The sequence below is a fragment of the Epinephelus lanceolatus genome, chromosome 12 (assembly GCF_041903045.1).
Source record: "Epinephelus lanceolatus isolate andai-2023 chromosome 12, ASM4190304v1, whole genome shotgun sequence".
Taxonomy (NCBI): domain Eukaryota; kingdom Metazoa; phylum Chordata; class Actinopteri; order Perciformes; family Serranidae; genus Epinephelus; species Epinephelus lanceolatus.
This window is the reverse complement of record NC_135745.1, coordinates 26,147,646-26,173,863: the sequence shown is the minus strand read 5'-3', so window position 1 is coordinate 26,173,863 and position 26,218 is coordinate 26,147,646. Positions and strand designations below refer to the sequence as shown.

The 26,218-nt window shown below is 42.0% G+C and overlaps 1 protein-coding gene across 1 annotated transcript in view; it reads right to left on the bottom strand.

The window, feature by feature from the left end:
* LOC117271501 (SH3-containing GRB2-like protein 3-interacting protein 1) overlaps window positions 1-26,218 on the bottom strand; it is an 86,927-nt gene that overhangs the window by 7,996 nt on the left and 52,713 nt on the right. The window contains exons 5-23 of the mRNA XM_078173173.1: window positions 17,572-17,635; window positions 16,823-16,868; window positions 14,555-14,611; window positions 14,154-14,211; window positions 11,257-11,432; window positions 11,061-11,072; window positions 10,475-10,486; window positions 10,115-10,139; window positions 8,807-8,870; window positions 6,954-7,024; window positions 6,780-6,854; window positions 6,624-6,692; window positions 5,778-6,530; window positions 5,133-5,254; window positions 3,960-4,110; window positions 2,910-3,021; window positions 1,314-1,469; window positions 1,068-1,203; window positions 775-977 (exon numbers count right to left, since the gene is read on the bottom strand). Coding sequence (XP_078029299.1) covers window positions 775-977; window positions 1,068-1,203; window positions 1,314-1,469; window positions 2,910-3,021; window positions 3,960-4,110; window positions 5,133-5,254; window positions 5,778-6,530; window positions 6,624-6,692; window positions 6,780-6,854; window positions 6,954-7,024; window positions 8,807-8,870; window positions 10,115-10,139; window positions 10,475-10,486; window positions 11,061-11,072; window positions 11,257-11,432; window positions 14,154-14,211; window positions 14,555-14,611; window positions 16,823-16,868; window positions 17,572-17,635 — 2,362 coding nt within the window. The remainder of the gene's footprint in view (window positions 1-774; window positions 978-1,067; window positions 1,204-1,313; window positions 1,470-2,909; window positions 3,022-3,959; window positions 4,111-5,132; window positions 5,255-5,777; window positions 6,531-6,623; window positions 6,693-6,779; window positions 6,855-6,953; window positions 7,025-8,806; window positions 8,871-10,114; window positions 10,140-10,474; window positions 10,487-11,060; window positions 11,073-11,256; window positions 11,433-14,153; window positions 14,212-14,554; window positions 14,612-16,822; window positions 16,869-17,571; window positions 17,636-26,218) is intronic.

Below are 26,218 nucleotides of genomic sequence, written 5' to 3'. Positions count from 1 at the left end.
GGAATATGATCCGAATTCAGAGAGAAATTAACGACATGGGCAACCAAGATGACATGTTTCCCTGATGTTAGCATGCAGCTACATGTAGCAGTGTACTTGCAGCCAGGGAGTGACTGTAAAGTCCAGTTCAGACCAAACATTCGCGTCAAGACGAGTTGAAACTTGCAACCACTTGTCATTCTGCAACGTTCTAAAAACCTGCTGGTTCACACCAATGCAACTAGATGAGATGGTGTATCATCTCTATGCAACAACTCTCTGTACCTCCACTCTGTTTGCAGCTTTTCCGGCTTATTACCTCCGCCAAGGAGGTTATGTTTTTGCCGGCGTTGGTCTGTTTGTCTGCAAAATAACTCGAAAAGTTCTGAACAGATTTTGATGAAATTTTCAGGAAAGGTTGATAATGGGACAAGGTACAGATGATAAAATTTTGGTGGGGATCGGTTGAAGCGAAGTGGATAAAATAATAAAATGGCGGGAAATCCGAGCTGCTTGGCGGAGGTTCTCACTCTCCGAGTGCTCTTGTTTTGTGGCTGAATTTAATTTGTAGCTTCTTAAAATATGAATGAGGATAGTGATAGTGAGATACTGGCTACAGCTGTATTTGTACTAGTGATGAAACAATGAAAAACAGAAACAAAACAGGCATCAGATGGACTGTATTCATAATCATAATAAATACGCCACAATAACATAAGTAACCAGCGCCAATTAATGGTGATACATTGGCCTTGGCTGCTCTAACATGAGCTACTGAAGGCAAAGAGTCCTTACCAGGTGGCGGGGGGGATCATGCCCTGGAGTTTGGCCATGCCTCCATCCACAGGAACCAGGAACTGGATGTTGTGTAATGGCATGGGAGCGGCCATGGCCTCCATGTTGTATTTGTAGTCTATTCTAAGGTCTGTGTTGTTGGCATCGCCTCGCCAGCTCACTGCCAGGTTCAGAGGAGTGGACTGGATCCCCTCTGCTGACACCTGGGAAACACGGAAACACAAGACAGTGAGAAATATGGAGGGACAGATAGTCAGATCCACTACATACACAGACAAATGAATATCTGATACCTGATATTTGATCATGTCCACGTTGTAGTAAGTCGCCTGAGGCTTCTGTTCAGCCACTTTTTTCAGATGGCTCATCAGGTTTGGCATATTCACCCAGAACTCCCTGGTGTCTAAGCTACTGTCTGTTGTGGAATCACTGAGGGGTGAGAGGAGCGTGTTACTCCATCAGCCATGTGATTACCATAATTAGATACTTGGATATCATGTATGTATTTTGTGTGTGTGTGTCTGTAATGTTATTCCTACCAGCACAGCAGCTGTGGATTGGGGAGGACCTGCTCCAGCCGGCTGTAGTTGCTGATGCAAAAGGTGAGGACGGGTTGAGTAGGGTGGCTGGCAAAATGCCTAGTGATGCCCGCAGGGAAGGACAGCACCATCTCCCCTGTGATCTTCACCACACATCTGGGACAGAGGGAGGGGAGAGACAGATCTCAGAACAAAGGCACACTCCCAGAATCCCTTTAGTGTCAAAACTGAAATGCAAAGTCAGTTTGTAGCTGCCAGGAATGTATTCACTTTATTAAGCCCTATTCACACGGGACAAGTATTACCAGGGGACCTCATGTGATTCAGAAATTACCCCCCAACATCTTTGTTTCGTGCGGCGCATTCGCAAGGGATATGTACTCAAATGTACTGACTTTTTCCTCTGGATATGATGCACACAGTCACATGAAACTCCACTCTGCACAACACAGAAAAACTACACAGCACCATTAGCTGTGATCAGAGTTTCGCATCGGGCGGGTGACCTGCAAAGAAGGTGATTTGCGAGTGGTATTTTGTCTTAGTTTTATTTCCAGCTTCGGTTCTGCAGGTCAGATCAGTGTTGGATGATAAATATAATTACATGAGTTTTTTTTAGATTTTTATCCTCTGTTACTGCTGACTTTGTGTAACGGCTCCATCCTCTGTGCTACCTGGAATCTGAGAGCCCTTTCAACCAGATGTGTTCCTTACACACATGTTAACCGTGGAGATGTGCTCAGTGTCATGAGTATAAGCAAAAATATTCATTGAAATTGTATTGTCTGAATCACCCTATTCTAAAAATATATTATTATAGTTTCACATGTATGAAATGTCCCAAAATGATCACTTTAGAACGCGCTGCCTAATTGAATTATTTGTGCAGCGCATGGTTATTTTAGGATTTGCGGTTACGGGGGCCTGCAGCAGATCTTGTGTTGATGAGTCGCGTCAGGTTGTGGAACCAATAAGTCATATGTTCGGGCGCTTGTACGGTATTGCATGTCATGGTACTGGATCAGGAGTGGGTCTTGAAAATCAGATTCGTGCAGGACTCTGGTGGCAATGTCCCGTGTTGACCTCCTTTTTTAAAATTTTCGTTTTTAAATGCGAGTTAAACAAACAGAACCGATCACGCCACATTGTCTCATGTCATCCATTTCATCATCTTTCAAGATTTTGCTCCTCTGATGGATTTGAGCTTGCTCTTTCTGCAAATGGGACTCCATGCTGTGTAGCGACATGAGCCTTTTGCGCCCAAAATGGTGTCAATACTTTCATTCAGAGGCAGAAAAAAGGCGCAGAGAAAACAAAAAAAAGACCAAAGCAGGAAATGCCAGTTTGCATGAGACTAATGTTATCAAATGACCTCTGTGTTTGGCGAAATATGGCAGATAATTTGTGGTGGAATTAGTAGCTGACAAATTACAAACATGGCAGATTTGCACGGGATTAGGATCACAGACAACCTCCGTAATTGTTACAAATTACTAGGGATCCCCAGGCAATGCTAGTCACAGGGTTTTGGTCTTAGACTCTGCATCTTGATACGTATAACATTAAAAACTGTCTCTGTGTTCTGTGTGGGCCTACTTGCTGGGGTCTGCGCCTTTGAAGTAGGCATTGATGGTTTCTGTGAAGGCAGCTGCCACTGGCAGAGTGTCCTGGGGTCCCATGGTGAGCGGACTGGGTCCTCTGGAGCATCCTGTTGAAAACACACACACACACACAAAATACACCTAAAATACACTCTGACTATGCCTTTTCTCTCGGCTCCTTCCCTATATGCTCAAATGTGCAGCTATGGGCTACACGCATAGATTGTATAATAAAGATGGATGACATGACAGCTCCCTAAAAGTGATGCCAAAACATCTTGATCACCCCTTGGTGGCTGGCTGCAGTGCAGGTCATAAATCCCGCCCCTGTCATGTTAGCGTATGAAACATGGGCCAAACTAAAACTACAGTTCAATTACAGTTCAATTACAGTTCAATTTTTCTGATAAGTTACTCGATACTACAAAAATGGGGTTTGCGGTCATGTTTGACAGCACTTGATACCACGCAGATCGCTACTACACAGACTCTGGCTCCAAATGACATCACCAGTGCAAGATGGCAGCTGTAGCATTTGGGATATTTTGGCCTCATTTTTGCACAGTGGGAGGAAGTGGAGATGCGTCATCCATCTTTATATACAGTCATTGGTTTTACGCAAAAGATAAAGTGGGGAGTATAAACCAAAAAAACAAAAAAGTTGAAACTCAAACATCGATCTAGACACCAGACTGTGGGTGAATGAGCAGGACATGGGATGGGATGGGTAGCAATATTCTGGCTCAGTGAACATTAATGTTGAGAGGACTGCAGGTAAAAGGAGGGCAGGCGCTTTCAGCCCATGCACTAGTGGGACTACAGCAGCGTACTGGCTCGACTCACCTTCAAAAGCTAAATAAAACCTGCCGTGGTCAAACCATACCAGAGGCTGTGTGGCCTCTGAGTGAGCAGAGACATGAGGAGAAGAGAATCATGGAGAGGGACAAGACCGTGAGGCAAGGACACGATGATGAGAGACAGACAACATGGATACAGACTGAGATGTGAGGCTAAAGAGAAAAAAGATGACTTGCTGGTAGTGTACCTGAGGCGGACATGCTGAGCTCCTTTCCTAAAGTTGGAGTGGACGCTGCACTCTGTATGGTGATGGAGGAGATGGAGGAAGAGCTCTCTGCCCGGGCAAGAGGGGCGAAAGGCGGGGGGCTGCCTGAAACTGGCGGACTGAAGGGCCGAGACTGGAGACAGCACACAGAAGAAACAATCAAATTAAAGGGTAACTCCAGTACTTTTAACCTAAACCATATTTTCCTTTTTTTTTGTCCAAGTGACTAATGGGAACAACAATTTTTGAAACTTGTCCAATATGGAGTGAGAGTGCTGAAGCTGGCAGCAGCGAAATAGGCTGCAACGTAACCACTCTGGGCAATTGTGCACCATCGACGTATGGCGACTCTAAGTGCTTGTTTTTGCCAATGAAAGGCTCATATTGTAATTACAAGTGTCTGGCAACATTATGCAAAGGATCCCTACAGAGATAGACCTTTTTGTTAAAGCATAAGATCTTTTTTTGTCCCCAGAAACAGCCATGAAATCACCATTGCCACACCCACCAGACTCCATACAAATAAACAGTAATTTTAGCATGTATACAGCCAGTACATTTCCACATCTAACTGGGTAAATTAAGGCTTCATTCCAACCAAACTATAGTTGGCTATTTTTGGAACAGTTTAAAGACAAATCTAGATGGCTTTGTGAGTTTATTTTGTTTCCGTTGACTTTGAATGAAGTGTGTTTTACAATGTTAAAATTACTGTTTATTTAAATGGAGTCTGGTGTGTTCGGCAATAATGATTTCCTGGCTGTTTTTGGTTGGACAAAAGTGATCTTACTCTTTAATAAGAAGGTCTATCTCTGTAGGGATCCTTTCCATAATGTTGTCAAACACTTAGAATAACAATCTGAGCCTGTCAGTGACAAAAACAAACACTTTTAATTGACATACATTGACAGTGCAAATTGCCTTTTTCGCCACTGCTGGCTGCAGTGCTCTCACTGAATACTGGACCAGCTTCAAAAATTGTTGTTCCCATAAGTCAGTTAGACACACACAAAGAAAAGGAAAAGGGTCAACATCCAAAAACACCAAACTTATCCTTTTATAATCAGTTTTCATTTATGTCATTTAAATGTCACAATAAAAAGCCATTAGTGGAGAGAAGGGCAATCAGCGTCAAAGAAATAAAAGAACATGTACCAGGTCTGTGATTGGTTTCCCTGGGGGCAGCTTTGGTCGCGATGAGGGTCGAGGAGGAGGAGGCGGAGGGACCGGACTGCCTCGAGACTGAGGCGTGGCGGGACGAGCTGGGGACGAGGGGCCTGCGGCACATACCAGTGACTGTGGTTAGCACTGCCTTCAGATCACAGCGAGAGAGATTATCACTCAACACCAGCTCCAACATTTCCACTCATGACACTTTCACAGAGTGAGTCCTGTGTGCTCTCATTCGAAATGTGGGTTTGACAGTGACTTGTGACCAAAATTAAAGAAAAAATTCGAAGAACTATTTGCGATACTTTAACATAATTCAGTTCTACAATTAAATTAAAAACTCACCTCTTGCTTCTTACTCTTTTTAGGAGCAAAAACAAAAAAGCAGAGCAGCTGTCTGTCTGGTTCTGGGATGCCACAAAATCTGCTAAGCCTGTCTACTTCTCTCTGATATTTCAGACCTATTATTCCGGCAATTTGCTCTTATTTTCTTTGGGATATTTCTCACTGATGACATCCACTGCCAGGTGCAAAAGCTTGACAGGCTTGACAATTATAACCAAGGTGGGTGAGATTCAACAAAAGGTCATTAACCACTGTAAACATTTAGAAAGAGACGAGCGTACTCACTGCTGCCTGAGTAGGGCCCCGGGGAAGACATAATAGACCTGTAGGTGGTTGGAGGGAGAGGAGGTGGCGTGCCCCTGAAGCTCGGCGTCAGCTCTCTGGGTGAACCCACAAAGTCTGGGATATCATCTCTCAGGTGCATCCCCTCTGGAGTCCTCTTTCCCCCGACACTCCCAAGGACCAGGGGAGATATGACTCCTGCCCGAGGAGACCTTCGCTCTGCTGGCAGAGGGGGAATGGGGCTGATGGGGGCAGGAGACGATGAGTACTCTGCAAACTGAAGCACTTCCTCATCGATTGCCTCGTCGTCGAAGCATATAGGAGGAGTGTTAGAGGGGGAGAAGTTGGGAGGCAGGGGAGGGGCCGGTTCATCTGGAGGAGGAGGTCCGAGCACGATGGAGGGGGGTGATTCTGGTGGCGTGAAAGGAGGAGGAGACCCGGGAGAAAACGGTGGAGGTGAAGGCGGGGGCTCGTTTGGTGGCGGTCCTGGAGAGAGGCAGGGGGTGGAGGGGGTGGACGAGGGCGTGTCTGGAGGAGGAGAATCCGGTGGCGGAGGGGGTGCAGGTTCATCAGGCGGCGGGGGTCTGTCATTGGTGAACGTAACCCATCTGGGGGACACTGTTTCCCCACTGCCATCCGCAGGGCCAAACACGTCGTCCAGGTCAGGGGCTGTGGAGCCTCGGTAAGCGGCGGGGGACAGGACGTTCAGGTAGATGGGAGCAGAGCTGCGAGCCGCTCTTCCATTGGGTAACTCAGCTGCAAAGAGTTTGGGGAAGCATTTAGATCACAGCTCTTGTTGGGTTTAACCGTATAATTGATATAAAATGCTGTTTTTAAAGTTAAATTTACCAGCAGATTCTGAAGAATAGCCGTAATGACTTCTTGATGGAATGTTTTTTGGAGGAAGGGGAGGAGGAGCTGCAACAAGGAGGACAGTTCAACACTACAGAGTTCAGCATTTCAGATATATGCTAATGTTTTTAAGGTTAATTCCTGTCAGCTCACCTCCTGTTGGGAAACTTCTGCTCAGCTGTGATTCTGAAGGTGGTCTGGAATCTCCCCATACATCTGAAGGGACCACTATGAATGGATAATAACAAAGAAAAGTCACCTCTGTAAACCTGCTGTATGACATGTTTCGTATCAGTTCATGTGATGATTTCATAATAGGGGACAAACCATCATATCTGGCATATTTGGTCTCTGAAGGCAGCCCAAAAAAGGCAGGAACGTTCTGCGACAGCTTGTCACTGCAAGAGGAAACATAACATTCATCAAAAACAATTTTCTACTTTTTTAAAGGAATACTTCACCCACAAAATAATCATTTGTGTATCAGTTACTCACCATGTGTTACATTAAATTTATCAAGAAAACTTTTTTTTTCACATGCCTCCACGAAGGTAAGAGAATCCAGCAACTGAGAAAATTCTTGATGAATTGAAGTAAAGGGGCACCGCTTTTAACAACAGCAAAACTATATCGAAACATCTGTTTACAAACTCTCACAAAACTTGTGCAGTGTAATCCAAGCCTCATTTATCTAGTTGTATACTCACTAGTTCCCAAACACATCCATCCATCCATCCATCCATCCATTTTAATCTGATTATCAGGGGCCATGTCGCCAGACATCCCTCTCCCTAGCTTTCCAGCTCCTCCCGAGGGCCCCAAGGCGTTCCCAGGCCAGACGAGATATGTAATCCCTCCAGTGTGTCCTGGGTCTGCCCCGGGGCCTCCTGCCAGTGGGACGTGCCCAAAACACCTCCACTGGGAGGCGCCCAGGAGGCATCCTGATCAGATGCACAAACCACCTCAACTGACCCCTTTCGATGCGAAGGAGCAGCTGCTCTACTCCGAGCTCCCTCCAGGTATCCAAGCTCCTTACCCTTTCTCTAAGGCTGAGCCCAGCCACCCCACGGAGGAAAAACATTTTGGCCGCTTGTGTCCACAATCTCATTGTTTCGGTCACTACCCAGAGCTCATGACTGTAGGTGAGGGTTGGGACGTAGATGGACCACTACATCGAAAAACTTTGCCTTCTGGCTCAGCTCCCTCTGCACCACAACAGACCGGCACTGCACCTGCATCACTGCAGAAGCCGCAGCAAACCACTGATCCATCTCACGTTCCATTCTACCCTCACTCGTGAACAAGACCCCGAGATATTTGAACTCCCTCACTTGAGGCAGTAACTCTCCCCCAATCGGAGGGGGCAATCCACTGGTTTCCAGCAGAGAACCATGGTCTCAGACTTGGAGTTGCTGAATCTCATCCTGACCGCTTCACACTCGGCTGCAAACCGCCCCAGTGCCTGCTAGACGTCATGGTATGATGAAGCTAACAGAACGACATCATCTGCAAAAAGCAGAGATGCAATTCTGAGGTCCCCAAAGTGGACCCCTTCCTCCCCCCGGCTGCGCCTCGAGATTCTGTGCATGAATATCACAAACTGGATCAGTGACAAGGGACAACCCTGGCGGAGGCCAACACCCACCTAGAAATGCCAAACACCTGCATTTTTGCAAAAAAAAGACATAGTGTTGAAAACATAAACAGAGTAGTGCTCGTGGACGAGCAAGTGCGTTTGAAGTCTGCTTGTCCATTTGCATGATATCAGACAGAACTGTCAGCTCGTTACACTTGTTTCCATCATTTTAAGATTGCCGTTTAAGGGCTTTTAACTGTGGAGAAGAGTGAAGTAAAAACAAACTACTATGGCAATGGTGATATCGAGAAGACTTGTCAATTTAGAACAATCTAGATAGCTGCGTCTATTCGTCTATAGATCATTGTTGTTATTACTCCTCATTGGTTCAGGTGCACTGCTTGACCACAACTTGATAAATAAGACTTGGATTATACTGCACGAGTTGGGTGAGAGTTTGTAAACAGATGTTTTGATATAGGTTTGCTGTTGTTTAATGCAACCCCCCTTTACTCCAGTTTCAAGACTTTGCTCTGTTTTTGGATTCTTTGTTCTCCTTGAAGGCATTCAGTTAGTGGTCAACATTGATAAAAGAGTGACAGACCTTGGCGTCTCAGGGGCAGGACTTGGTGTGGGGGTGGAGCGTCTGGGTCTGGCGATCTCTTCACCTGTGAGAGACATAACAAAAACTCAAATGTTGCTCTGTTGCACAAGTTTTTATTTATACTATCACAGAAAGCTTATTTTAGCCAATCTAGTGGCCTGGCTCTAGGGATGGGAATGTTGGTCTGATGATTGGTCCACCACTTTGGTCCAGACTAAAATAGAGTGCCCCAGGAATGAGTCCTAAAACCTGGAAATGAGATAGCATTTCTTCATCCCCAGTTCCTTTGTCTCAAAGTAAGTGGGCTTTTTGAATGGGTTTTTGGTTAGATGTCTGAAATAAGGTCTGTGGCTAACACAGGCTGAAGAGACTTTTGTGTTTTATTCTACAACATAAAATACAACATTAAATACCCCACTGTGAATTTTGAAGCTTTTATGTGCCTTAAAAAAAGGAAGAGCATGGAGACAGCTTCTCTGTGTAACTTGCTGTACTTTAATGTCCGAAAAAGAATGTAGGACAAATGAACATCAACAGTGGCATCTCACATCTTAAATACATACATATATAACTCTGCTAAACTTAATCATAACTTATTACCTGCACATAAGGTGCGCAATATTGAATAGGTCCAAATTTAATGTAAAGAGCAAAATAAAACATGTCAACAATATATGAATGTAGTTAACATTAAATTATGTAGATGCTATCAATCTACCGGATACATCCTCACGAAAAAGAATCTCATCTTACACTAACAAGTGGCTAAAAGAGACTACAAGTGTCGCCATGTTGTGCTCTGTGGTGTAGTTGGTTTATAATATTAGCTTTTTACTTCTGGTGATTACATTTAGGCTTCAAAAAACATAAAAGCGGCATTTGTGAAGTTTCATAAACTTTCGTTTGCAACAGAGCTTAGGGCGAAGCTAACTTCACTGCAGCGCTATATATCCCAATAACTATTGGAAGGATTGCCACAAAAGGTGATAGACATTCATTGGCTCCTCAAGGTGAATTTCAATCACCTTGATGATCTTTTACTTTTCATCAAAAGCCATCATCAGGTCAAAATTTCACTTTGTACAAGACTTTGGTTTATGAGCAACACGTGCAAAATTGACATTACCTTCAGCCTCAGCTGTACTTTGTGTTCAGTCCTAATTAACAAACATTAGCATGCTAACACGCTAAACTAAAGTAGTGTTCATGACACACATTTTACCTGCTAACCATCAGCATGTTTGCATTGTTGTAAGCGTGTTAGCATTTATTTTGTTAGCAACAGTTGTTAGCAAAAGGTGTACTTACAGGACAAATTCCTTTTTATCTGCCCCTGTGAAAGACAGAATCCAAACAAATGATAAAATGAGAATATAGTCAGACAGTGTACTGTGAAAGTGTACACCACAAACACCTATCCTTATTAAATCATTTCATTATTCCATTCAACTCTAAGATGTTTTTCCTAGAGGAACACTTTTCACTTGTTTAAGAAAGATTTTTAGACTTAAAACAAAATAACTACTTGACTTAGATGGATTATTCGTATGTTGCTGTGTATCCTTTCACTATCAACTCTTTTATTTAACAGGTCAGACAGCAGGGATTAGAAATTGTGTTTCAGGCTGTCAGCTTTGAAACAGCCAGCAGATGGTGTAAGAAACTCACCGGGCTGCGTCTCTGAGACCAGCAAAAAGGAAGAGAGAACAGACCTGGGTCAGAGAGTGAGTGACAAATCAGTCAAATGGACACCAACTAAAACTGCACACATCGCACCTCTTTACTTGCACCGCAAAGCCTTAATAATGCAACACGAGCCATAACACCCCTCAGATTATGAGCACAACACCAGCATCACCTACGACAACAATGCACACTGTTTAATGTAGCAGATCGCTGGGCATGTAAGCTCCACTGAGACCAAATCAATAGGTCTGGAGCTTTGTGTGTGTGTTATGTTTACTGTGCATTATGTAACACAGATGCTTTGCCAGACAGGTTCAAGTAAAGCTGTAGCTAAACAGAAAAAAAGTCAACAAAAACAAGTGAGGTCTTTCAGGGCCCAGAGAGGACACTGACGCTGAGGGTGAGACAGAAACTGCATGCAGAGAAAAAAGGGTGAAGCCACAAAGGCTGTTTATAAGTGAACTGTCTATCACAGGGAGGAAAACTTTCTCAAGCATTTCAAAGTGATTTCATGCCGTGCGATCCCTGTCGGTGGTGACACAGGTGTGAGAATGAATGACAGGCTTACCGGACTTCTCCTCTACGAGTTGACAGCAGATAAGTGAGAGGAAAAGACAAACACAGAGAGGGCGTAAGGAAGAATTCAACAACTCTTACAATATGTAAACTACAGTGTGTGTGTGTGTGTGTGTGTATGTGTGTGTGTGTGATTTGAGCCCATCAGTGCTGTGTAGCAGAACGAGAGTGCGATCAGCAGTGCTCACCAGAGATGGAGAGAGCGCCAGGCCTCCCACTGAGGCTTTTAGCTCGTCCATAGATGGAGGGACACACTTGGCACTGTCCGCCACGAGCGGCTTGATCTTAATTTTGAACTTCTTCTTGCTGTCCTCGTCGTCCTCGGACTCGCTGGAGGAGAAAAAGTGCTTTCCTTTGGATGCTGGTGAACATGTGTCAAGGACAAAGTAGAATTAAGTACAATACATACTGTAAATGACAGAGGCTACATCAGGGGACCTATTATGCCTTTCCCTGTTTTGTGTCCTATATTTATCAGTTGCAGGGGTATACCAGTTTTAAGGTATACCGTGATGGTTATCATACCGCTTGCTTATTTACAGTATTTCCTAACGCTCTGAGTAGTCTGTTTCCAATATTTTTTTCTACTCTGGCAAGAGTATGACATCTTAGCGTGCCAGATTTCTTTATACAGTCATCTTCTTACTTTGCATAGACCACACTGCTACATGACGAATACCATGCCATTGTTCCAACAGACCAAAATTCTTAAGCAACATTAGTCCAAAAAATGTCCCACTGGACCAAAAACCCATTTCTCCAATCAATCAATCAATCAATCAATCAATCAATTTTATTTATAAAGCCCAATATCACAAATCACAATTTGCCTCACAGGGCTTTACAGCATACAACATCCCTCTGTCCTTATGACCCTCGCAGCGGATAAGGAAAAACTCCCCAAAAAAAACCCTTTAACGGGGAAAAAAAAACGGTAGAAACCTCAGGAAGAGCAACTGAGGAGGGATCCCTCTTCCAGGACGGACAGACGTGCAATAGATGTCGTACAGAACAGATCAGCATAATAAATTAACAGTAATCCGTATGACACAATGAGACAGAGAGAGAGAGAGAGAGAGAGAGAGAGATGCAGGTAATGACAGTAGGTTACAACAACATTATTGAAAGTAATAATATTATAGTTATAGTTCTGGCTACTGTGGTACAATATGTTGAAAGTATGTATTAATATCTGGCAGTATACATGTGTGACAATAGTCATATGTGTATAATAACAGTAGAAGTATGACTAATGACTAATGATGGCAGCAGCAGCAGGAGGCATCTGGCAGGACCACGGCAGCAGCACAACCACACACGTCACGCTGTCCAGGCACCGCTGCGGTATGAGTTATTCTGAGAGACAGTGGAGCACAAAGGCTCCGGAGAAGAAGCCGAGTTAGTGACATCCAGAATGGCCGAGTTAGCAAGATGCAGTAATAGAATACGTGAGAGAGAGAGAGAGAGAGAGAGAGAGAAGGAGAGAAGGTGCCCGGTGTATTATAGGGGGGTCCTCCGGCAGACTAGGCCTAAGTCAGCCTAACTAGGGGCTGGTACAGGGCAAGCCTGAGCCAGCCCTAACTAGCTTATAAGCTAACACCTCTGTTATCCCAAGAGCAACTGCCCATCGCTCCAAAGTCACGTTTCTCCAGAAATAAACACTTCCTGCGGTTAGTTTCAGTTTCCCAGCAGCATTTGAGCCACCAAACCCAGATGCTTTTTACCAACCTGTCCCTGCATTTCCAGCAGCTGCTGTGCCACCAAATGTGAGTGTAATAAGTCAGAATTTGATCTTTTCCTGACCCTCAACACATTCACTACAGCATCGTTGGGAAATGTAAAGTTTCAGTGTATCCGCTACAAAGTAATGTTCAATTGTGACATATCCATGGTCAACAAAAACGTACAATGCCAACATTTTTTCTGGTGATCGGGCTGTCTAACTGCAGGGAGTGTGTATTTTCAGAGAAAACAAACTTCAGAACAATAAGTGTGATAACAGGCTGTGAGAGAAATTAGCTTTCAATCCAAGGGGACATTTATCCGACCAACAGGGTGAATTTGGAGCCATCCGAACAATGGGCAGTCCCCACATGAAGCTGCATGCTAATGTCAGAGAAACTTGTATTGTGTCACTATTGTGTCATATGGATTACTGTTAATTTATTATGCTGATCTGTTCTGTACGACATCTATTGCACGTCTGTCCGTCCTGGAAGAGGGATCCCTCCTCAGTTGCTCTTCCTGAGGTTTCTACTGTTTTTTTTCCCTCACTAAAGGTTTTTTTTGGGGGAGTTTTTCCTTATCCGCTGTGAGGGTCATAAGGACAGAGGGATGTCGTATGCTGTAAAGCCCTGTGAGGCAAATTGTGATTTGTGATATTGGGCTTTATAAATAAAACTGATTGAAACTGAAATTGATTGTAAACTTGATTGCCAATGTTGTCAATGTCTGATCGATTTTGCATCATATTCCGGCTAGAACATGCCTGGTTGTGTTGGCAGGATTTCGTTTGTGTTTTTTCAAGGTAGAAAGTGTCGCTATTCTCCACTAGTGTCATTCCCCAGCTGCAAGTACACTGCTAACATACATGTAGCTACATGCTAACGTCAGGGAAGAGTACGTTTTTTGGTTGCTGATGTTGTTAATTTCTCCCTAATTTTGGATATATTCCGGCTTTTATTGGTGGTGTTTTTTTATGGTAGAAAGTACCACTAACCAATCAGAGCAGACTGGGCTTTTTTGTGTGGCGGTTTAAATAGACAGGCACTAAAACTGAGTGTTACAGATAGAGAGTGAACACAGGTGTGCATGTAGACATGTTCTGATAGACAAGTGAAAAGCCAATCTGAATGTAATGTGTCTGTCCGGCAGCCCTCCTGCTCCCCTCTGGGTTTTTTTTTTTTTTTTTTTTTTTACAGCTGCAGGGACATACACATGTGATGTGGCAAGAGAGGGAGGGACTATTGATTTGGCCTATTTAATGCGGTGAAGCACTCATCCAATGAGTCACTCAGCCAAACAGGTCAATAGATGTGTAGGAGAAGAGTCCCAGGACTGCTTCCTGTCTCAACTGAAAGGATATCATCACCCTCGTCACCGGGCCGCAGGCTGAAGCCCTCCTCGTCCACGTCAGGAGAGGCCTGGAGAAGAGAGAGGAGAAAGGTGACAGTGTTTTCCAGCCCGTCACACACTGTAACAGAGGCACCACTGAACTCTTTCTTGTGAAAAGCTCTGCATATAAATGCGGATCAGATTTCACAGATGTCTTGCCTGAGACGGTCAGCTTCCTGGCTGAAGCTGCTGCTGACTCACAGAATATGCAGCTATCAGTCTGTTCACCCCGTTTACTCAGTAATTTTAAACCCAGCAGATAACGTGACACTGATTGTGCCACAGTGCAGTACAAGTAGGGAAGCTGCAAAGTCAAAATCATCAAAACGAGGGAGTAGCAAGTAAAACAAGTTGGAGGCTGCGCGTACTTACATATCTGTCCCAGTCAATCTCCCCATAAAAACCATTCGGTGCTCCATTGGCCTTTTTCTAGCAACAACAATGAGAAAAAAAAGAATAATGAAAAGAGAAGAAGTAAGTCAGTGCAAATGATAAAGTGGAAATAGACCCTTTTTTTTTACTTTGAGAAAGATCTGGAAGAGCACATTATCATTCTGCTATAGAGGGAAAAAAACGCTCTGGACTGTTTGTATTTCTTTAAACCAATCACAATTGTCCAAGGCAAAGCTAAGCCCAGGATGCAGCGACGGTGACCTTGCAGAATAGCATTGAGGGGGACGCACAGAATGACAGAGGCCACATGTGAGCATCACACGGTTATCATTGGAATTGTCTAACAGCTCAGTGTTGGGTGTTAGCGCTGCTGCTGTGTTAGCTCGTGCTAACCGGGCAAACTTGCCAGAAGAACAGCGTCCCCGGGACAGCTGCAACGGAAAGTTTGTTGATCCGGTGAGGAGATCAGACCCCCGGCGCAAAAGAATCAAATTTAGTAATGTTTGACTGGAGACGTTTTGAAAGATGTGGTGCTGCAAAAATAAGGCCAAGAGAATAATTTAAGATCCCAACCACCCGGATAACGGCCTTTTCTCCCTGCTGAGATCGATAAAAAAGTACCAGTTACACTAGGTCAGCACTGAGAGGCACAAGGATGCTAAATAAAGACCCTGCCTTGTTTTTCATAGCAAAGGGGATTTTGAAAACAGTAACACACAGGTAGTAGAGGAGAAGAATCCCAGCCAAAGAGCAGAGCAGATCAACCAAAGTGACTGTGGAAACTCAAAAGAAAGAGAGCCCCAATACTAGGCTCTGAGGAAAACAGGAAGCAATACAGCTGTCTTTGTGACAACAGTGGCAACAACAATAATACCACTTGGAAACACTGGGGGGGTTAATTTTGTAGTTATGGTGATTATTCCTGTCAGTAAATTAGCGTTGTAGAAACCAAGTAAATTTTGGCTAAATTGCTAAAAAAACAAAAGTATGACTGGTCAAGAAATATGAGCAGCCAGATGAAGAAACGGTTTGGTTTAAAAATTCATGTTATGCTAACTTATTTGGAAGAAAAACAAAGACAAACAGTAAAACTTGCACCCAAACTGTCAATTGTAAACATCCATTGTGAGTTACAGACTGACCGTCTTGTTTAACTTTGAGCGAATTGATGCAGTTGTGTGCACACAGTTTTCCTGTGTAGTGAGGGATTATACAGACATTTCAGATAGGCTTACTTTTGTTTTTAATCTCCAAATAAAGTGGTTTAGACAAACTGTTGGCTTGTTTACAACCTGTCAGATTGTCTGCTTTGTCAGCCTTTGATGTCGTGACGTCTCCAGATCTCAGCAGTTACCATGGTGAGTACACAGTTATCACAATGAAATACAAAACATGGCCAAAACTACAAAAAATAGCATCCAACTTGTGATAAACAGGAGTTCTGATGTAGTGTGTTCAGACACACTGTGAATCAGAGGGGGTAACAATGTCCAAATTATCAATCATCACTTTATCATTTATGGATTTGGGTGATTTCCTTTGTAAACAGCCTATTTCTTTACAAATTCTGAGAAGAAGAGAGAAAACAGAGAGAAAACTTAAAGAGCAAGTTCAGTTTAGTTTATTGAAATCTTAATGAAATCACAGAAATTCAGTTCAGCGTGTGGTGAGCACCTGATCCTTGAGACTGGCTATGCAGATGGAGTTCTGTTTAGTTTAGTTTAGTTTAGTTTGGGTAAAATGAGTTTAGTTTAGTATAGTATAATTTAGTTTAATCTGATTTAGTTTTGTTTGGATTAGATTAGGTTAGTCTAATTTAGTTTAGCTTTGTTTAGATTAGTTTAGTTTAGTTTAGTTAAGTTAATTTAAGTTAAGTTAAGATGGTAATTTTCCAACCTATAAAACTAAAATCCACTGGCAGATAGACAATAAATAAACATTAATTTAATGGGGGGTTTTTAGCATAAAAAAGATAAACAAAAAAAAAAAGATAACAAAACAGGACTAAAAAGGTGTCAGCTGAAGCCTTAGGTTATTACACCTACCCTTTAAACATACATTATTTTTGTCAGCTCCCTTTAAATTACACAGAGCAATAAGAAACTGTCTGTCAGAAACTAAGTATATATACATTATATAGGCCTCTGCCCAAATATTCCTGTACACTAGTGTTCATATTTCTGTTTTGTATTTGTTGATCAGCTTGTGTTTAAACAATGAAATAATAAATAAGTAAAATGTAAGTACATTTCCTTTCTTTCTGCTTCCAGTTCCGTCTTTGTCAGGTGAACTCCTGTTAAAAGAAACAAGGAAGAGGAAAAATTTATATCATAACACTGGTGCCAATACAATATTTGCAGTTTTAACGCTTACTTATAAACAAATACAAACATGTTTTCTGTCATTTAACAAATATCAAAACATGAACAGCAGTGCAAGAATGTTGCCTAATTAAAGTAGTCTAAAATTAGCAAAATCCTTAATTAAATCAGGAACCATCTCATCGTAGAATAAGTTAAAAAACATTACATATCCAACCAAACATTCATATTTGACAGTTTTTTGTACTCGATGCTAGAGACAATGTTCAGTCTGTACCATAAGACTATTTTTTGCTGCTTTGGGTCAGTTTTGTTTGTTGTTATATTATACATTTCATATTATCTGATTAATTTTATTGATGCATTAAAAGGATGCATCAGTTTAATCTATGAATTTGGATCATATTTAATGAGACGGTAATATGTTTTGTATGTAAAATCTTTATATGCAAAGTACCTCGTGACCACAGCTGCTATACAAATGTTGGGCAGCTTAAAGACAATATAATATTGGAAATGTGGTGGAGTATAAAGCAGCATAAAACTGAAACACTCAAGCAAAGTACATGTTCGTTGCCATAAGACTAAATAGGTTTGATATTCATTCACATTGTCAGAGTTAAATGGTTGTAAAACTCAGCATGTTCATCGTGTGACGAGTGTGAGCAAACTCACGCTGCATCTGTGTCCTTGTCTCTCTTTCGTAAGCCCAAGGCTTTCCTGGTTCGGTTTTTCAATCCTGGTGCAGACAGAGTGAGAGAGGGAGAGCGACATCATGAAGAATTAATTTAACGCTTTAGAGCCTAATGTAAACTTAACAGTCCTCCCATTAAAATACACTTAAAAGGAAAAACACAGAGCAGTAACAGGCTGATGTACAGTAACTCAAGGATGAACCTGTCGTAGTGGACGCACAGGAAATAGAGTCACCCCAATAAACTGATATAAATGAATGTATCGATCCGATACACAAACATCCTGCCGTCTAGAGAAAGCTTCCACAGAAAATGAAGCAGCGCAGACGCAATCCCCTAAAGTGTCCCCTCCCTGACTTTATAAAATGGGAGGAAAAGACGAGGTTGATGAATGTGTCCACTTCATTAGTGAGATTCGAGGGAGCGAGGGGGGAGATGTAGTACGGCAGCAACTGTCAGCCAAACCGGGTGCCAAGACCCCTGCAGCACTGACGGTTGGCACCATGCAGCTAGAACCAGGACGACTGGGAACACAGAAAGAAAAGGACATAATTCACTGCTTGGAGCTGTAGTGCAATGTTTCATCTGTGTTATTATGTGTGTGTCACTGACTAACAGTATGTGAGATGAATCAATAAACACTGAATAAACTACAATGTACAAAAAGAAGCAAAACTAGAAACATATTTCCCATAAGCCCTGGACCTTTGGGGGCTTACCGTTAGGGGTGACACATACCCTCTGGTTTTAAAGTAGCAAGTAGTCACATTGAGAAAAAAGAAATCATGTATACAATCCAAAACTTTCGCTGCATCAAAAGGCATCAAACGTTTTATAGTTGCATCATAGCCCTCTGAATCAGAGTCGGATTGAAACGTGAGGTGCCTGGAGATTTTCTATCCCCACTAACCGTCATGGCTCCACAACAGAGGAGAGTCCACAGATGAGTTGAGGGGTTGTGATGAGCTCAGAGCAGCAGAGATGATAGATAAAGGGTTGGAAAATGTACTTTTATGGATGCGGATGAAACCAAGTTGTGAATTTTCATGTGGGCTCTATTGTTTTCTGTACTGACACAGTGACTGTTGTTAAAATCACTAAGCAACTAACAGCAGACTTTTTGTGAGTTTAGCATGCTAGCATACTGACACACTGATCTTTACCATGTATTGTTGTGGTATATGTTTAGCGTGTTAGCATGCTAACATTTGCTAGTTAGCACTGGTCACTGTGCACAGCTGAGGTAAGAGATATTTCACTGGATAAAAACTTTAACCAGCTTGTGGTGCAAGACGAAAAGTCAAAGGACGCCAAAATTCAGAGGGATTCATCTCAAGACAATGGCATTAATGTGATCATGGCAAGTGTTGGGTGGACCGACAGACCAACTGATCACAGACAGACAGACATTTCCATCCATAGAGACACGCCGAAAACAGAAAATAAGCATTTGATTTTGATGATAAAAACAGACACAGAAATGAAAGAAGTCATAGGAGTGCCATAAGAAAAGGAATAAATTTGTAGAAAAATTAAATAACAAATGACACTATAAAAAACCATATAAAGTAAATATAAATATATACATACATAAAAATCAAATGCAAAAATATTATAATATATTTCTAAAAATATATAATAAAGATACGTAAAAATAAATCAACAAATAAATTAAAACAATTATTCTTTCATATTTCATTTTTCTGCGTATTTCCAATTTAAAAAAAGTATTATTATCTGTTTTTTTCTTTATATTTTCCACATTTATGTTCTTATTCTTTTACAGATTTATTATTTTGTCATGCCATTTCTATGACTCCATTTGCAGACTTCTCTGTCAAATTGAGCCTCAAGGCTACTCTGTGTTAATCTGTCCTGCTCTGTGCATGCACTAATAACAACAGCAAGGACAAGCCGAGGCAAACTGATTTGTTGTCAGCAAACTTTTTTGACACTTAATGCACCTCAATGAGTTAATTAACCTTGACAATCCTCCTGCTCACTTCAGGTTAAAGATGTAAATGCAATTTGACTGTATTCAACATGTACTTGTATAACACTTTTGGTCAGATAAAAACAGTTCACTAGATTTGTATGAGAAACACTTACTGCAAGAAAGTTACCAGCAGCTGCATCCCCTGCTGGCAAAAGAAATCACTTGAGTGTACTTTTCTCTTTTGTATGTATTATCTATGGTGTGGACATGTTTCTCCTGGAGGAAGCATGTGACTGGTTTGCGTAACAGTGTTTTAGAAAACAAGAGAACACAGCTGATTCTTGCATCCATTCAAGAGCAACAGGGACACATGTGATGGACAGTTGGGTGGATGAACATTTTGTGCTGCTCACAGGCAGCTCAGTGTGTTTATCGTCTTCTTTCGTTATTTGTAGGTCGTATTTTAAAACAGGAACACTAAACAGACATTTTGTATTTATCTTTTTTATATAATATTGAGTCCTGTAGTGATTATTGTGTTTTAAAGTCTGCTGAGAGGAGAAGTAAATCAGACTGACTCGAAAATCAAGATAAATTCTGAGTCATTGATTTGGTGAATCATCATTTACACTCACACTGAAATAATAAGGCTAATGAATAGTATAAATGTAAAAGGCGCTGCACCAGACTGGTGCTCAGTACCATTAACTTGGGATGAAGCTCTCCCGGATACTGAAGGACATGTCAGGGCCTGTGATGTATTAGTAGCTAGCCAGGCTGCTCAATAGCACAGATTATTCCTGCATCATGGCTCTTTATCAGTGGAGACAGCTCTGAACAGCGGGCCTCCTGTCCACTCCGAACCTGCACGTGTCTTGTATGATAAAGAGTAAAAATAGAAAATCAATCCCGACATTAATATGTGACAAACATGCTGAACAATATGGTACATTCTGAGCACGAGCAGACCGGTCTGCTTTTGTAACCCATTTACAAAGTTTGCCCAAGGAGAGCCCGGCAACACTCATTAGACAGTGTAATTAAAGGTTCAGTGTGCGGGATTTAGGGGGACATACTGACAGAAAGGGAATATAATATAATGAGTATGTTTTCTTTAGTGTATAATGACCTGAAAATAAGAATTGTTCTGTTCAGGTGCTTCAATCAAACTCAAGTTCGATTGCCCCCTAAGAGCAGTTGGCTTGGGCAGGTGTGAACATAGTGATCACACTCAGGTGTGCACCAAAACAAATGGACCAAGACCTTCTCCACCGAGAGGTGGACTCGGTCCGGTGACAAACGAACTGTGGTGCGGTTCATTTGTGGTGAGAACGTGTTCCAAACTCGATCTGAACCAACTGCAGTCACATGACACATTGTTTGGGTTAAACATGAGCATGTTACAGTCCTGGAGGATTATTAATGTGCACCTCCTCCTGTACTGCCTTAATATGCACATTCAGCACATCCAATGCATCAAAATAGTGATGGGATTTCTCGTTCACTTGTGAGAGCCAGTTATTTGGCTCTCGTTCACTTTGAAGAGCCGGTTCAAAGATGCGGTTCGTTTTTTTTTTGTTTTATGTTTTTTTTTTTTCGCTGTGTGTGTGGGGCGGGGGGTGTTAGTGGGTTCAACGACGAATCGCATTACTGATTTATCGCATCACGTGATTTGGATACTGTAACTTGGACCCAGAATAGACTCCGCAGATATAAAGTTTGGTACTAGTCCGTTTAATGTTTGTCTTTTAACTGTCACGCTGGACTAGTGATGTGACTTTCGCGAAAGAGCTGAGTCTTTGAATCGGCTCTGCACTGCTCTGAATCTGCACTGTCTTTCTCCCTCACAAACTAGTCTCTCACAACTTGTTCCGGATCAAATAATTTGAAATTAATGGATACAGAGTAAATTAAAGCAAAAAACAAATAAATTAGGAACTGGCTTGTTCACTCTAAAGAGCCGGTTCACTCATTCACTTCAAAGAGCCGGTTCAAAGATTCGGCTCGTTTGCGAACGTCACATCACTACATCAAAACATTGTTTTCTAGTTGGAGCCGCACCTCGTTTTCAAACTGTATGGTTTGTCCCTCCATTGTGACATTAGAAAGTGTCAAATTTATCTTGCAAGTGGACTCTTCAATGTTTTGTTTACTTCCTGGATTTTTCCCGCACGAAAATTCTGACCAATCAAGAGCAGCTTTCTCACATAAGTCTTTGATCTGGTCCACTTGTAAATGCTGCCGTGAGAACACAAACCAACTCTAGGCAATTATACAACTTTGTAACAAAATTAGTCCCTGATTTGGACCAAAGCAAGACAACTCTAGGTCTGAAAGCACCTTAGAATGAGCCATTTATACCTACATAGGGAGCAGATCCACGTCCATAAAGTCTGCCATATTGCATCGCCATGTTTGTACAGCAGCCCAGACTGGACAAACCAAACACTGACTCTAGATAGGGCCATTTGCATTTTCGCTTTGGCTACCATAGTTGGCAGCCCTTTCACGACAAGCAGTGTTGGAAAAACACTTCTTTTTTTTTATTATCATGAAACTGCTTTATTCAGTGTTTCTATCAGTTTAAATCACCTGGTCCGTTTGTTTTGCAGATGAGGAGACCTCTCCGTTTAACCAAAGATACTGGATTACTACAAGATGGCCCACCTACAATATACTCCCATTGTAGGAAATGGTATACATTTCCGGTCTCCTAAGTAGGCGTTGTCCCCCATACCCCAATCAAAGACGATGGAGAACCGCCAATCAAAGACGAGTATCCCCAATCTTGCTTCTGTCAACATGTGTGTACCCTTACTGGCCGTAAGCTAAATAAATAAACGGTCCGTGTAAAAAAATATTTTTTCCAGCAGATGTCTTAGTTACAACATTATTGAGCTAACTGGAGTAGTTTCATGTTGTGTCTGACAACGGGAGGCTTTTAACAGATGACGTCCTGATGTTAGCTTTGCTGCTGCTGTTAGCTGTCCCTGTCAGCTGCAGCCACTGATGCTTTCTAGACATCGTGATTTCCCAAAACTGAATAAATACCACACATAGCAACACAAAACTGCTTTGCTAGCTCAATCATGGTGTAACTAAGATATCCGCTGGAAAAAATATTTCTTTAATCCAGTATCTTTGGTGAAACTGCACTGATTTCAGCACCAGAGAGGAGATATCTGTTGCCAGATCTCGCTAGAGTGTGTTGTTGAGACAGAGACAGGTCTTGAACAAAGTAAATTTTCTCCTGATTTGTCCGTCTGAAATTTGCCATTTTGGTGTCGGAATGTTCTTAAGATATGTGGCTTGTGATAAATGGGTCCAATATTTGCTTCCGTGACTATGGGGCGAAAGAATCGGCCATAATCTGTAATCACGTTCATTTCTCCCACTGAAGTCAATGGACTCAGGACCTGCTGTTAGTCTCCTAAAGGGGCGTGGTGGTCGTGAACCCCACGTGACACTGATACAGGAAACTGACTCGCAGTGGACTGTCTTGGTTTATCCACCGTCTTTGATATAACTCAGCTCTGGAGTCTGGTGGGTTTGGTGATGGCGATTTCAGGGCTGTTTCTGGTTAAACTATAACAATCCTACTCTCTAAGAAAAAGGTCTATGTCTGTAGGGATCTTTTCTATAATGTTGTCAGACACTTAGAATAATAATCTGAGGTTATCAGAGCCAAAGACAAACACTTTTAGTGGACGTAAATTGATGGTGCATAATTGCCATTGCAGCCTGTTTCGCAGCTGCTGTCTGCAGCCCTCTCGTTCAGTACTGGACCAATTTAAAAAACTTTTAGTCACTCTGACACAAAAACATGAGAAAATGTAGTCCAGGTGGAGAAATACCATACTTATCCTTTAACTCAAGGTCCACACACTAGAAATCTTTCAGCTGCATTTTGTGGCAATCATGATCAGAAAGGTGTGATTAAAAGATGTGATTAAAAGCTCCAGAGGAAATGTTGCAAGTTGACCTTGACCTTTTTTTGGTCAAAGTTTTTTGGTTTCTGACTGTTTGTCCTCTTGGTTTGATCTTCTGAAAAGCTCACCAAGGTCACTCTTTTCAGCTGCTTACTCTTAAACCTCCGTTGAGAGAGTTTCCAACAAATATCTGAACAAACCCCTCAGGTACTGTTGTAAATTTCTAAAACAGACAAGCTGTCAGTTATTATCCATGCTGGTTGTCAGTTTTGCATAGGTGTGAAAAGTCTTTACACACCTACCTCTGCCACACCAACGGTAATAACACCATGCTTCCTAATAGAGAGGTGGTTTGAATCAAATAAGATAGATAAAATCAAAAAGCAACCACTTCTTTGTACATTTCATGTTTAAAGGTACATCAGGAAGTGTGACTACCTGTGTTTTGAACTATATTTCAGTTTTAATTTGATGATTTGAAACTGTCAAGGAAACCTTGTGTCATTGGTAGCTGGCAAACAATCAAATGGCACATTAAACTAATTCATACTTGTAATTCATATTATTCTGTAGTACACCCTTTTCTATGATGTCTAGCATCAAAGCCCACCTTCTGATTGGCTTTACAATGTAGTCGGATGATGCGTTGTGCATCCTTTTGTCTATTTAAGTGTTCTCAGCAACTGATTGCCTTTCTCAAGGAGGTTTCAATTTGTGGCAAGTTAATTTTCGTACAGTCCTGGCATTAGCTGCATCTCAAGGCGGCCTGGAAAGATGGAAATCTGGTAAATTAGTGTAAACTATGTATGATTTCAACCCAATTGCCAGAATAAATGTTGGCATTGTATGTTTCGGTAAACCACAGATATGTAACATTGCTACATTATTATGTAGCAGAAATGTTGAAAATGTTTCTTTACATTTCAGCAACACTGTGGTTAATGTCTGGTTATGTTAGGCACAAATGCTGCTTGGTCAGAGTTAGGAAAAAGTTTATGTTTTGGCTTAAAGGTCCAGTGTGAAGGATTTAGGGGGATATATTGGCAGAAATGGAATATAATACGTATATGATCTTCAATGTGCGATCACCTTAAAGTAAGAATAGTTGTGTTCTCGTTACCTTAGAAGGAGCGGGTCCTTGTCCATGGAGTCCGCCATGTTTCTACAGTAGCCCACAACAGACAAACCAAACACTTATGCTGTGTCTCAAATCACATACTTCTGTACTTACACTTACTATTTTGAGTTCATAAGTGCGTTCACACTGAGACATATGGAAAAATGCAGTGCACTATGAGTACCCAGATGGTGCACTCAAAATGGTTAGAAAGTTGAGTGTGGAACTATGGACACTTCTCACCACCAATGGTCGCCATCTTGGCTACATAGCAGAAGGGGAGGGGCCACTTTTCAAACTGGAAATAGCAGCCGAGAACCGTGTGACCGTGAACGTCGCTGCATTGTAAATTCACGTGTTTTTTGCACTAAGCACCACTATACTGTTGTCGGGTATAAGCCAGCAGTATGTTTGTTGGGTTAATCTAGCAGTCTGTAATGATTTGGTACCATGAACGATAACACGAATTCTAATGCTAGTTTGCTAACTAGCTAATTTGCGGTCGTCATTTATTGTGAGTGCACAATGGCCGTGTTTGGTTTGAAGCAACACTACCCTGTCGAAATTTGCGCACTACACCAATGAGTACATAGTGCACATAGTACTATACTAATACTACATAGAAGTGTACTAACAGAAGTCTGTGATTTGAGACACACCGTCTGTCTAGATGGGTCATTTGCATTTTTGTGTTAGCATCTTAGTTAGCAGCCGCTCTGTTGTGAGAGCATCGAATAAACACTGATTTTTAATTGTGAAACTGCTTTATTCTGTGTTTTTACCAGTTTAAACCACCAGATCTGATTGTTTTCGAGAGAAAGAAACCTCTGCAGATAATTCGGCTCCCAGTAAAAAAACACCAAAATGTCAGGATCTTAATTTATTAGACAATAAATGTGAGCACATAATAAGTGGCTCATCTGCAACATGTCGAACAGCATTGGAAAAACACAGATTTGAAATGTTAAACTGCTTTTTTCAGTGTTTTACTGGTTTTAATCACCAGGTCCATTTGTTTTGGAGAGGAAGAGACCTCTGCGGATAATTCGGCTCTCGTTAAAAGCCTCCTAAACAATGAACACTGGAGGAATTCTAACTGGGAGAAGCTTCAGCTGGTTGCAATCGGCAGTCAGTCTCACTTAGTTAGATGCCACTAAATCCCCTAAATCAGCGGTTCCCAATTGGTTTAAGTAGCACAGTAAATTTCCAGCACAGAGTTTTTATTTTGAAGTGCCATTTCCGGCTGTAGCATTAGTGACTAACTGACAGCTACTTGACAGAGACAGCAAGTATGATGCTAAATGTATTAAACTGTGGGACCTCGAACTAATGACTAAGGAGAAATCTGGACCCCGTGGCAGGACCAGTTGGGAACCACTGCCCTAAATGTTACACACTGCTCCTTTAAAGCACCTGATTTGTTGGCACAGTTGCTGCTGGAAATGCCGCCAACCCGTTTTGTTGTTCATCGATCTCCAACAGTGGTCTGCAGCTTGGCAGCCATCAAAGTCAGCTCGTATACACGTAATCAGACTATCGTTACATCACCTGAGAAATGCTGATATAAAAATACAGATGTAAGGTATCCGTGGTTTGCAAGAACATACAATACCAACATTTTCTTCTGATGTGTGGGCTGCATGAT